Raw genomic sequence first — 12,368 nt, forward strand, 5'->3', positions numbered from 1 at the left:
TCAATGCAGAAGCACTGAAGGGAGGGAGAAGGGCATGGGAACAGACCCGGGGTGACAGAGGCAGTTACCAGACGGTTCTTGGAAGCAAGTACAGTGGGCATCTTTCATGTACTTCAGTTCCTCTTGCTTAACAGTAACTCACAGGTCCACCTAGACAAGTGCTAATTGGCAATTATACAAACCTACATACCCCAAGAAAAGCAAATCATGATTTGTAAAAATCAAAATAATTATTAAATAACTATTAATATTCTACTAATCATACCTGTGATTTTCTTGGGAATCTGAAAGACTCTCCATTATGTTTAGGGGACAGTGCCTTACAACTCTCATGCTTCTCTTCCTTTCAGTGGTTTATTTCTATATCACTCAAATCAGGATACTACTAGTTATATCCAGGTTGGGAGTTAGACCTGGTGTAACCTCACCTGTGCTAGCTCTGATGCCCGTCTCCTTTAAGGGGACCCACCTCCTAATGTTTCTGTGCTGATCTGGTGAGAGAATGGCTAAAAAAAAAAGTACTATCATTATCATTCTATCAAAGAGTAAGAAATTATGTGAAGTTTGGAAGTTACTTTTGTGTGAGTTGTCACGTAACTAGCAAAGCATGCCCGGACCAAAGCATCCCCAGACCTCCCACTAGTGCTTCTAACTCATTCTGCATCTGCTTCTTCTTTCTGTTATATTTTTTCATTGGGTGGTGCTGGTTTTCAACAGTAAATATAATTAAAGTTCAGCTAAAATGCCTTTTTTTCATATTAGAGAAGCAATACAAATTCTTGAATAAAGTAAAAATAAAAAGGCAAGTGGAGGATGCTAACTGTAGCAAAAATAGCACTGGAGTTATGTGGTATCTGAGTTATATGTGCGAGTTATATGATATGTGAGTTTTATTTCCATAAAGCCATGAAAACTTTGAAAAACAAAAATGGCATTGGGAAATGAGTAATACAGTGTTTAGGATTTGTATAATTTTGAGGAAGTTAATTTTTATTCCTTTATCATTTTAACTGTAAAACAGGGGTACTATTACCTATGTGGTCATTACCAAAAAAATCAGGATAAAACTGGATCCTCAAAGTTCAAGTTCATTAAGAAACATACAAGCCTTCTACTACATTACAATGACACTAAAAAGAACTGCAAAATAAGGGAGCTTTCTGTGTTTATCGTTAATGGCCCATGAGCCTACTAAAACGTCTAGGCAATGAAGGCTGCCCCACTCTGAAGCACCTGTTCATGAAGTCATGCCTTCTCAAAATACTAAAGTCACTGCCACAGCAGCAGCAAGAAGCCCTGGAAACAAACATGAGCTTGCTTCCCCAAGGCACAGTGGCAACAAAATCTGGAGGATCTATTTTCCAAATCTTGGGCTTTTGAGTCCATTAGCACAGGTGTTGTTAGAAGGTTCTGTTTTATGAGTCACATGAGCCAAAAACCAAAATAAACACAAAGGAGACCAGAGTAACCTAAGCCTGAAACCGAATCCTAAGTCACTTCTGGTCTTCCCATGTTCAAAGGCAGGCATTCTACCCCAGACTCAGAAACAGACCTCTTCTGCGTTTCCTTTCCATTTTATGAAGGAAATGTAAAATGAATTGGTGCTTGCTTTCTCTCAGTAGAACACCATTCCCACTTCCCAAATTTGTGATTTACTGGTTTTGCAGAAATAACACATCAATATCAAGAGTTTTACACAAGCAAAGGCAAACATAATTTTTCTACCAACCGAAGTCATTTTTGCCCCAATTCCTACAGAGTAGTAAGCTTAAAATCAAGCCATTTAGCTCACAGTCAGGTCCAATAAATCAGTGGGAAAAAAATAAATGGGAAAACATGCCCACAGGTAACCATGGTAACACCACAGATGCATCAAGAAATGGTGTGCTCATTTGCTTCATTCCCATTTCTTAAATTGGAACCCGAGTAGGGGAAAAATTACAGAGAACAATCATGATTCTACAATTACCGAATTCTGTGAACTTGTCATTAATGTGCTATACTATAACATCGGAGCCAGGTATGCCACAGCTATAGAAACAGTCCTGCATGGCTTGAGTCAAAAAGATTAGGATCTGCTATTTATTGGTGATTCCATCCCCTAGAAACTCTGCTACCTGATCTGTAATATGGGCATAAAAGACCCTCAAGGACAAAGGGTCATGGTAACAGTAAAACTTAACATCGTGGCAAGACAGTTGATGGACATGAGACCCCAAGATCTAGTCACTTGCACCCTTGTTTTTACTAGTTTACCTATGTGCTTCAGTTTCTTTTCCTTTTTTTTTTTTTTAAAAAACAATATTCTATCTATTTGAAAGCCACCATGACAGAAAGTGGGAGTTAGAGTAAGAGAGAGATCTTCCAACTGTTGATTCCCTCACTAAATGACCAGCACCATCTGTACTGAGCCAGGCCAAAGCCAGGAGCCAGGAACTCCACCTGGATCTCCACTGTATGTGGTAGGGATTCAGTAACTTGAGCCACCTCTGCTTTTTCCCAAGGTACATAAGCAGGGAGGTGGGGCAGAAACAGAACACTCAGAGCTCAACCTGGATTTACTGTGAAAAACTGCCATCACAAGCAGAATCTTCCCCACTGTGCCACAACAGCAGCCTCTCATGCCTCAGTTTCCTGATGTTTAAGCATGAAATGATAATCCAGGCTTCATCAACTTGATTGTCATTACTGATTCAAAATCCTGGGACTATTAAGAGGATATTAGTAGGACTATAGCTTTCCATGCAAACGCTAAAAGGCTACAGGAACTGAGAGCTTGGACTTGTTTTGTGTCTTAGCAGATAGGGCCATCATGGGCACCAGGTTCAAGCTAATCCACTCTGATCCCGCTCCCTGCAAATGTGCCTGGAAGGCAGCAGAAGACAGCCTAAGTTTCAGGTACCTTTACCCATGTGGGAGACCTGGAAGAACTTTCTGGTACCTGGCTTCACACCAGGCCACTGGCCATTTGGGAAGTGAACCAGTGGATGGAAGATCTCTCTCTGCCTCTCTATCTTCCAACTCTGCCTTTCAAATAAATAAATCTTAAAAAACAAAAATGAACTGAGGGCCACAGCTTCACCTTTCCACAACCACATCTCTTTCCAGTGTAGCCCTGCCTCACAGTGGACAGGGCAACACTGAGACTCTGTCCATGTCACGTGCAGGAAACTTCTCCTCTCAGAAGCTGATTTTAATTAACAAACAAAATGGAGGCCAAGAGGATATTCTAGAATCTGGTTTCTCAAGACATCAGCCTAGACTTGACAATCTAAGTCCTCATAAGCCCCTGCAATGTCTGATTAGTTGTGCTTTTCAGTATATAGCTTTCAAGGCCTTGTTTTAAAAAATGCTATTTTCAAGCATAATGCTTGAAATTTTGAAAGATAAGGAAACCCTGAAGAAAAGGAAATTTCAAGCACTAGAAGAAGGAACATTCTTGTCTCCTGCCCAACAATCTTCCCTGCATCCACCCCTTACGGTCAGCTGTGTAGGACATCGTGTGGCAAGCACAGCAGTACTTCAACACTACTGAGTGCCCCTTTATCTAAGCCTACACACACCAACTGATCTTCCTTCCCTTCAGACATATACGTGATTTTCTGAGTTCCTTGGTTCTCTGTCCTGCTCTCTTAGATTGGATCTAATCTAACAGTCTTGAGGATTTGGGAATGTTTTTAACCTGTGGAAACTATTCCTGAAAAAAAAAAAAAGCTCATTCCAGATATCCCGAATGATGCATCTAATAATGTTGGTATAAAGGACAGGAAGTATGGGGGAGAAAGGCAGAACTCCCTGAGGTGCCATTAGGGACCTACTGGCTTCCACTAAGGTCCCTCTCAAAACCTCTGGGCTAGTCCCTTCCATGAATGACAGTGAACGTAAACATTTATGAAGGAAGCTTTCACCATGCCAATAGACTCCTCATCCCATTTGCCCTGCAGGACAGTTCTGTGATGCTAGCATTACCGAAATCTCCTTTCCATTCAGGTCAAAAGTGGGCTTTACAAACAGGTAATGTGCCTATCCTTGCAAACTAGTAAGTGGTCAAGCGGGGCATGTCCCACTGCCTGGCATGATTCACCTGACTTAGCAAATCCACTAAGTGGACAAGCTGCCAAATGGTCCAGAACCAGGTATCACGATCTTATTTCCCTTGACTTTTAACATCCTTACCCAAGAGTGAGACGCCAGGAACTGGCTACTTACAAGGCACAGCATGGCGGTAAAGGTTATCCCTTATGGTCTGCTGGAGTTCATGGTCTGGAGACCCTTTCTGGAATCGCTGATTGAGAAAATGTCGCAGATCCTTGTTCAGCCTTCCTCCTGCAGGAGAAAGTAAACATCAACAACAAGGCTGAAGACTGTTGTTTAGAGCAGCCTGAAAATTTTTAGAAAACCGCAAAAAGCAATTCTCCTTAGCCACCCTCAGTCACCAAAACAATGGGTGTGAAGTTTTTCTCTGCAGGGAGAAAGGCAAGAGTATAGTTAAGATGAAGTGACAAGGGGAGCGGGGTGGGAGACAGTGGCACAGGCAGCACAGGCAGCTTAGCTACTGCTTGGGAGGCCAGCATCCCATATTGAAGTGCCAGTTCCTTGTAGCTATTGTACTTCTGATCCAGCTCTCTACTAATGTAAATGGAAAGCAACAATGATGGTTCAAGTGCTTGAGTTCCCGTCACTTGCGTGGGAGGCAGGATGGAGTTCCAGGATCCTGGCTCTGTTGCGCCTTCCTCCAGCTATTGTGAGCATTTTGGGACAAAAAAAAAATCTCTTTCAGTATCTTTGTCTCTGCCACTCAGGAAAGTAAACACATGAATCTATTTTTCTTTTCTTAAAGTATGAAATAGCATTAATTTTATTTTTTTGCAGGGGCTTTTATCTTACAAAATACCAGAGTGTTAAAACAAAAAACAAAAGAATTTTGTTAGGAGCAGAAGTGAGTCTGTGATGAGCACCCTGCTGAAGAAGTCACTGCCTTCATCTGGGAAGTGCTGCTGGAACCATCTTGACGCAGTGTCAACCTACAGAGGTCATGGACACCACCAAGATGAGTACCCTGCACTTCATGCCATCCGCATGTGCAGAGCAATGAGCTTCCGCCCATCTTCCCCCCGGCGTGGGATAGATGTATTACAGTCCAGTGCTGTTTACCTTGGGTGGCCATTCTCTTCACAGTTACTTCCCATATGGGAGTGGTTCAGGATTTTCTCCAGGGGAGGGAACAATCTGTCAGACTCTTTCCCAATAAAAACCTTTACATCGCCTCTCTCTCAACCGTGTCTGAGCATATCCAAACCTAACAAATTGAAACTAGGCCATTACAGTAAAAATGAGCCATAGCAGCAGCCATTTAGCCTCACAGTCAAGACACCCACACGCCACGTAGGAGTGCCTAGGTTCAATTCCCGGATGTGGTTCCTGACTTCAGGTTTTTGCCAGAGAACATCCATAGAGGCTTTGGTGTCTGTCTCTCTGCTCCTCAAAGGATTTTCCTAGATGTTAAAAAAGCAGGAGAGAAAGGGCAGATATTCAGACTGGCAGTTAAGACCCAGGCATTCCTTATTGAAGTCCTTGGATGTAACAGCCAGCTCCAAACCCTAACTAGTTGCATGCTGGTACAGACCCTGGGAGCAGCAGTGCTGGCACGAGTAATTAGGCCCCTGTAACCCACACCAGAGAAGAGAATTGAGTTGCCAGTTTCCAGCTTGGGCCAACCCAGATGTGGGTGCTCCAGCCATGTGACATTTGGAAAGTGAACAAGTGATAGATCTTTCTCTCTCTTTTTCTAAAGAAAATTTTAAAAAATTAAATAATAAAAGGAGGTGGAATCATGATGGTGGAATAGGGTAAGGACATATTTAAACAGATGGAGAAATGTTAGTGTGAAGCAGAAAGGGCATATTCCAGGAAACAGGAGAGGACAAATAACAGCAGAGGGGCACCTAGAGACTGACAGACACAGGAAAGCAGCAAACACAACTGTATGGTGGTGCAGTGACTGATACCCCAGCGGCATTCAGCAAATGGCAATCTGAACTCCACTGGTAGCCAAAACTAACCAGCAACCAGGTGGGAAGGAACTTTCACTGGGAGCTCAGGAGGTGAATCCAAATAACTGCCTGTCCTTCTGGTGTTTTTTATTTGATCAGGAGCAGAGACAGAGCAGTAGATCACAGATGGGAAATGCAGGAACAAGGTGGATTTCACAACCCATTCTACTCCCTAGAACCATCTCAGGCACCATTTTGTTTAAGGAGGTAAGGGCTATGGACAGTACTAAGCATGCAATGAGCTGGGAGTGAACTCATTTCTGGCTCAGTGAACTGCAACAACATGGCATCCTACAGCTTCCAACCAAGAAAGGTCTGGGTAGCCTTCAGACCTGACAGTCAGCAGATCAAGAACTCCAGAACATCATGCACCATTTTGTACAGTGTGGAAAACCTTTAAGAATTCAGGGGCTAGAGTGAGCTGTGCATGTGCTCAGTGCAGCACAGAGAACTCACTGAGCTCAGTGCATTCCATAGGTCCCACACAAAAATAATACCAATTATGGCATCATATGGGTCAAAATAGGTCCATGTGGCCCTCAGACCTAACAGCCAACAGGTCCCGGCAAGATCAGCACCACCAACAACCTAGCTATTTAAGGACACCTGTTGTCTCCCTAATCCTGGTACCTGCTCCAACCCAAAGTGAGAGAAAGGTTGTATAGACAATGGTGCAGACTCAGCACGGTATCACAGGAGGTGGAGACTGGTGAGCCAGTCACATTTCACCAACAAAGATCAGCAGAAACTATATCTCATGGATTTTGATTTTTTTTGTTAGTTTTATCTCTTCAAAACACTTCCTTCTGATTAAATTCTTCAGTGACTCAAAGATTATAGAGTAGCATCATTTTCTTCATGAAGGTTATTGATTTTCATTTCTTCAGTGACGTATTAGTCATTCAGTAGCATATTGTTTAACTTCAGAGTGTTGTTCATTTGTTTTTTTTTTTTTCCTGTTGTTGATTTTGTTTTGTGACTTTTCATTTAAGAAGTATAGTAACTGTGTAATGGAGACTATCACATTCAGATGTGAGTATACAATACAGTATGCATCTCTACTTCCAGACCAAAGATGGACTCCCAACAAAACTGTTTACTATGTCTTGACAATATGATGCTGGACTCTCTGCCATTGTCCATGCCCACAATGATAGACATATGACTGTGTATGAAGAAATATACTATAGTAATGATATAGAGGAACTCAGTGAGGGGGGAGAGAAATGGGGAGGGGATAAGGGAAATCCCAGGGCCTATGGAACTATATCATAAGATGATAATAATAAAAAGAAGTAAAATTTAAAAGAATAATAAAAGGAGAGATCCCATATTTAGTAGAAAGATTCATAAGAAATATAAGCAAAGGGGCCTAGCATGATAGGCTAATGGCTAAATCCTGGCTTTGCATCTGCTGGGATGTCATGTGGATGTTGATTCATATTCCAGCTGCTCCACTTCCCATCCAGCTCCTTGCCTGTGGCCTGGGAGAGCAGCTGACGACAGCCCCAAAGCCTTGGGACCCTGGTCCTGTGTGGGAAACCTGGAAGAAGTTCTTGGCTCCTGGCTTCAGATCAGCTCCGTTCCTGCCATTGTGGCTACTTGGGGAGTGAACCAGCAGACAGAAGATCTTTCTGTATCTCCTTCTCTATGTATATGTGCCTTTGCAATTAAAAAAATTATAAGCAGTTAGTTCTTTTATGGAAAGAGAGTAAGTCAGGGAAATACACTTCATTCCTCACTATGTACGTGAATAGACAGATATTACTAGTCTGTATTGCTTTAAAAAAACTATTTAATTATTTACTAACAAAACAAAACTGCATACAGAGAAATTCCATCTGTTGGTTTACTGCTCAAATCCCACAACAGCCAAAGATAGACAAGGCTGTTTCTCGGAGCCTGGAACTCATATTAGATCTCCCATATGGCTAACAGGAACCTAAATAGTTGAGCCATCATCTGCAGCCTTGTAAAAAGTTGTGAATTAACAAGAATATTGGATTAGGAGTAGAGCTGGGATTCCAATCCAGGGACTCTGATATCGGCAGCAGAATCTTAACTGATGTGCCAAGTATCTACCCCTGTGATGTTTTTGAAATGCCAAGTATATACTACTTCATTGTTATCAGTGTTACTTAAGTCACAGTTTTCTCAACAGGTTTATGGTTTTGTTTTGTTTTTCAATTCTCTTTACTTAAACAAAGCAGAGCTAAAACATATAGAAAAAAAAGGTTAATGATGCAGAAAATAATCATAATTTTCAACACTTAAATCACCAGGAGCAGTCTAAAAAATCAACACAAAACTTATATACAGCATTTGCCCTTAATGACAAAAGATGCTTCAGTGACAGCTAAAAATAATAAAGCTAACATTTTTCTTCCATTTTTAGACAAAATAAAAATTGGGTAAGAACATTTTTGGCCTTAGAGAAACAATGCAGCAATCCAGTAACCACATGAGCCACAAATCTCATGTATTTGGACAACAACTTCCCCAAGGTCAGAAAGAGTAAATCAGGAGAGTAAGAGAAATGGTTTAAGAATATGGTGTTTCCTACCTAGAGCAGGAAACTACTGATCTTTATTTTAAAATCATATTTAAGACAAGATCTCCTATTACAGCTGCTTCTTTTGGAGTAGACTAAAGAAACCAAGTCTGAATTTTTTTATGTGAGTTATATTATATCTGTCAAAATAAGAGCACACATTTGAGCTCATCTCAATTTATTCAATCAGTTACCAAGGATTCACTGAATGAAAAACACAAAAATTCATTCCTTCAACAACCTTCTCCCCTGATTTAGGATGCAAAGTTGGATCAGAGAGTTTACAAAGGGATAGGTATGACTGCCCACTAAGCACATGACAAAAAAAGTAGGATGCAATGCATCAGCAGAGAAACACAAATGAAAATCGTAAAGAAATCTCACTGAAAATCCCCTTCAATAACAGCAATAATGAGAGACTGACAGTATTAGCTGTAGACAGAGTTGTATGGCGACAAGAATTATGGAACACTGTTAGCTAGCATATAACATGGTACTTACATTTGGGAAAACAATTTGTAGGTATTTTATGCAGTCATAACTTTACCAGTCAGGTCTCCCAAACGAAAACAAGTCCACCAAAAATCCTGTCAAAGAATCTTCACTGCAGATTCATTCCAAATATTCCAAACCAGAAACAATCCAAACGCCCATCAAAAAGTTACAAACTGTAAGATCTCAAACCACTAGGGACTACATAGCAATGGGAAATAGGGAACTACAGTTAATACCAACAAATCCAAATATTCAGAGAAATCTTCAAAAAGTTCAGTGAAAATGAATATCACAAAAGAACTGTGCATGGATTTCAACATGATTTTTGAACCCACAAATGCTGAGTAAAATAAGATAGACACAAGAAAATATACTGTGTGATTCACTTACATGTAAGTTTTAGACCATGCTAAAGTAGTTTATGGTGATAGTTGCTACCCGGAGCTCAAGGTCAGCCAAGATCAATTACACAAGGAACAGGTGGCAAGAAGATCTATGAGGGTTTGTGTATTATCACTAGTGTTCATTATAATAACCTGGCTGTCTATAATGATTTTAATATGTTTTCAAAGGCAGAGGATATCAAAGAATTTATGGCAGGGGACTATGCTAATAGTATTCTTCGATGGTGGTATTGAAAATATGATTTTAAATATTGGTCTAGATATATGGAAATACAGAATGAGAGTATTTCTGTATCTAAATTACACTGCAATAAAGGTATTTCTGAGAGTTTAAGTATACAGAATAAATGAATAACTCTTTCAGTTGATCCCAGTTTCTCAGCAGAAAGCTGAACTTCAGAAAAATTGTATGAAGGTATAGTTCGGAGGATAAGACAAATAAACGGCCTGAATCCTGACTTTGCTGATTCTTAGTTGGTGAGATAGGCACAGAGCTTACTCTTCTAACCTCACTTTTCTCACTGCAAAAATAGAACAATGATATAATAGAAGCTCAGTCACAAGACTTGTTGAGTATTAAACGGGCTGACACATTCAGACAGCCCTTGGCAAAGTAAAAGCACTGGTTGAACGATGGAAAGCAAATTTACCACCATGTCAAGAGGACAAGTGCTGAGGTGAATAGTGAAAGAACTAAAATTAGTACAAATAATAATACTTCCTCTTTCTGTAAAAATGCCCATAAACCTAAACTCTATCTTATAGGCTAAGGAGTAGTTAGAAATAAAATATAAGACTAACAAAATTGAGATTGATGAATATTTCTACTGCTTCTGAAAGTGAAGAAATATTTACTCATAGTAAAATGGTGTAGACAAATAGTCTGGTGAGAAAACATTGTAGGTTTAATGCACTCAGGACACTGTTGGTGCTAAAGTTTAGAAAGTGAAATCAATTAGAAATCAAAGACATGTAATGGTCGTAGCTGTAACTCCTAGATTGAAGTGAAAAATATTCTCACAATTTGACTAAAACAATTCAATGTTTACTTCAGCAAAATTCTCATTACCTACCACTTAGGGTTTTAAATTTCTCCTAGGAAAACTTCTGTTGGTAGTGAGAAGATACTGACAGACCTGACACTATGGTATGGTGGTAAGCCGTCATTTGCAGGGTGGTCATCCCATAGGGAAGTTTCAATTCTCTCCCCAGCTGCTCCACTTCCAATCCAGCTTAAAGAGCTTAAGACGGCATGAGAACACGGCCAAAGCAATTAGTCCCTTGAGTTCCAAACAGGGAGACTCGATGGAGATTCAGGCTTTGGGCTGGAAACTGGCCCAGTCCTAGCTATTGCAGCTATATGGATAATAAAATCCCCAGAAGAAAGATTGGTCTCTCTTTCTTTGCCTTTCTACTAACTAATATTTTTTTTTAAAAAAAAGAGACTGACAGTTTTTATTTGCAACAAGAAAAGCAAAAGATGTTTAGGATCTCCAAATGGACTCGGTCAAAAAAGAAAACTGCAACTTAAAATCAGGGTACAGTATCTCATTATTGCATACATGTACAGATTCATACACCTTAGGGATCATACTGATAACTGCTGAGAAAAACCAGCAGTGTCCAGAGCGGAAAACATTGTTAAGACACTTGTGGGTAAAGCCAGCCTGGATTATGGATTACACAACTAAAACTTTTCTCTACTGTGGATATACAAAAGTGCACGTTTAACCATGCTGCCAGTTAACATTTACATTTGGATGTGAAAAGGCTCAACCTTCGTATTCAATTAAGAATACTGTACTTTTTGGCATCTAATTTAAAATTAATTGCCAATTATTCAGGAACATGTCTACAAATCTTCTTCAAATTGTCAAGGGCAGTGAGCCAATGAAATTATAAGCTGCGGGACACTGAATGTGTCATACCATCCTCAGTGACTTTGAAATCTAAGATTTGTTTTGTAAAGGAAAAAGAGCAGACAGGTCAAAAATATGTGGACTTTTTTTGTTCCAAGAAAACAGCTTAGAGTTTTTTGTAAGACAAACTTAATAATTTCAGCAGGGAAAATGGAGAATCATTTTTATTTGGACTTGCCATTCTTTTATATTTCTACACTTTATCTGTCTGAAGAACTTAAAAAAATTTATGCAAATGCATATTTTGAAAAAACAAAGAAGCTTGCTTTTCAAAATATTTGACAAAAAAATAATCTGTTAATCTGATTTTCCACTAACATTTTAAAATTCCCAATTATATATGAAACTCTGAAATTTTATGTTCTTTTTTAAAGAAAAATTACTTTAGTTTTATTCAAAGGCAGATATACAGAAAAAAGGGAGATAAAGGGAGAGAGAGAGAGATTTCATTCTCTGGTTCACTCCCCAAGTGGTCACAATGTTTGGAGCTGAGCCAATCCGAAGCCCGGAGCTTCTTCCTGGTCTCCCAACCAGCACAGGGTTCTAAGGCTTTGGGCCGTACTGTTTTCCCAGGGAGATGAATGGGTAGAGGAGCAGCTGGGATATGAACCAGAGCCCATAGGGGATTCCAGTACCTGCAAGTGAAGGAATAGCCTGTTGAGTCACATGACTGACCCAGAATTTTATGTCTTTTAAATTTGCAATGATATTTTTCCCTGCTTTATTCATTTACTTTAGTGAGTAAAGTTAGTAGAGGTGACCAATACAAATTTGATTTCAAAAGATATATAATAATTCCACTTGAAAAGCATGCCAAAACTTCAGCCTATCAGGTATGATGCCTGTCTCCCATATCAGAGTACTTGGGCTTAATTCTCGATAACTGCTTTTCACTCCGGTTTCCAGCTAATGTCAACCATGGTTGGCATCAGTTATGGCAGAAGTA

At 40.0% G+C, this 12,368-nt stretch overlaps 1 protein-coding gene across 7 annotated transcripts in view; it reads right to left on the reverse strand.

Annotated features, from left to right (window-relative positions):
• MAGI1 (membrane associated guanylate kinase, WW and PDZ domain containing 1) overlaps nucleotides 1–12,368 on the reverse strand; it is a 594,780-nt gene that overhangs the window by 232,464 nt on the left and 349,948 nt on the right. For all 7 annotated transcript variants that reach the window (XM_040994773.1, XM_040994775.1, XM_040994774.1 and 4 more), the window contains one exon: nucleotides 4,210–4,326. In XM_040994773.1, the coding sequence (XP_040850707.1) occupies nucleotides 4,210–4,326 (117 nt within the window). The remainder of the gene's footprint in view (nucleotides 1–4,209; nucleotides 4,327–12,368) is intronic.

This window comes from Ochotona curzoniae, unplaced genomic scaffold, assembly GCF_017591425.1.
Source record: "Ochotona curzoniae isolate NIBS_2020 unplaced genomic scaffold, NIBS_Ocur_1.0 contig_908, whole genome shotgun sequence".
NCBI lineage: Eukaryota > Metazoa > Chordata > Mammalia > Lagomorpha > Ochotonidae > Ochotona > Ochotona curzoniae.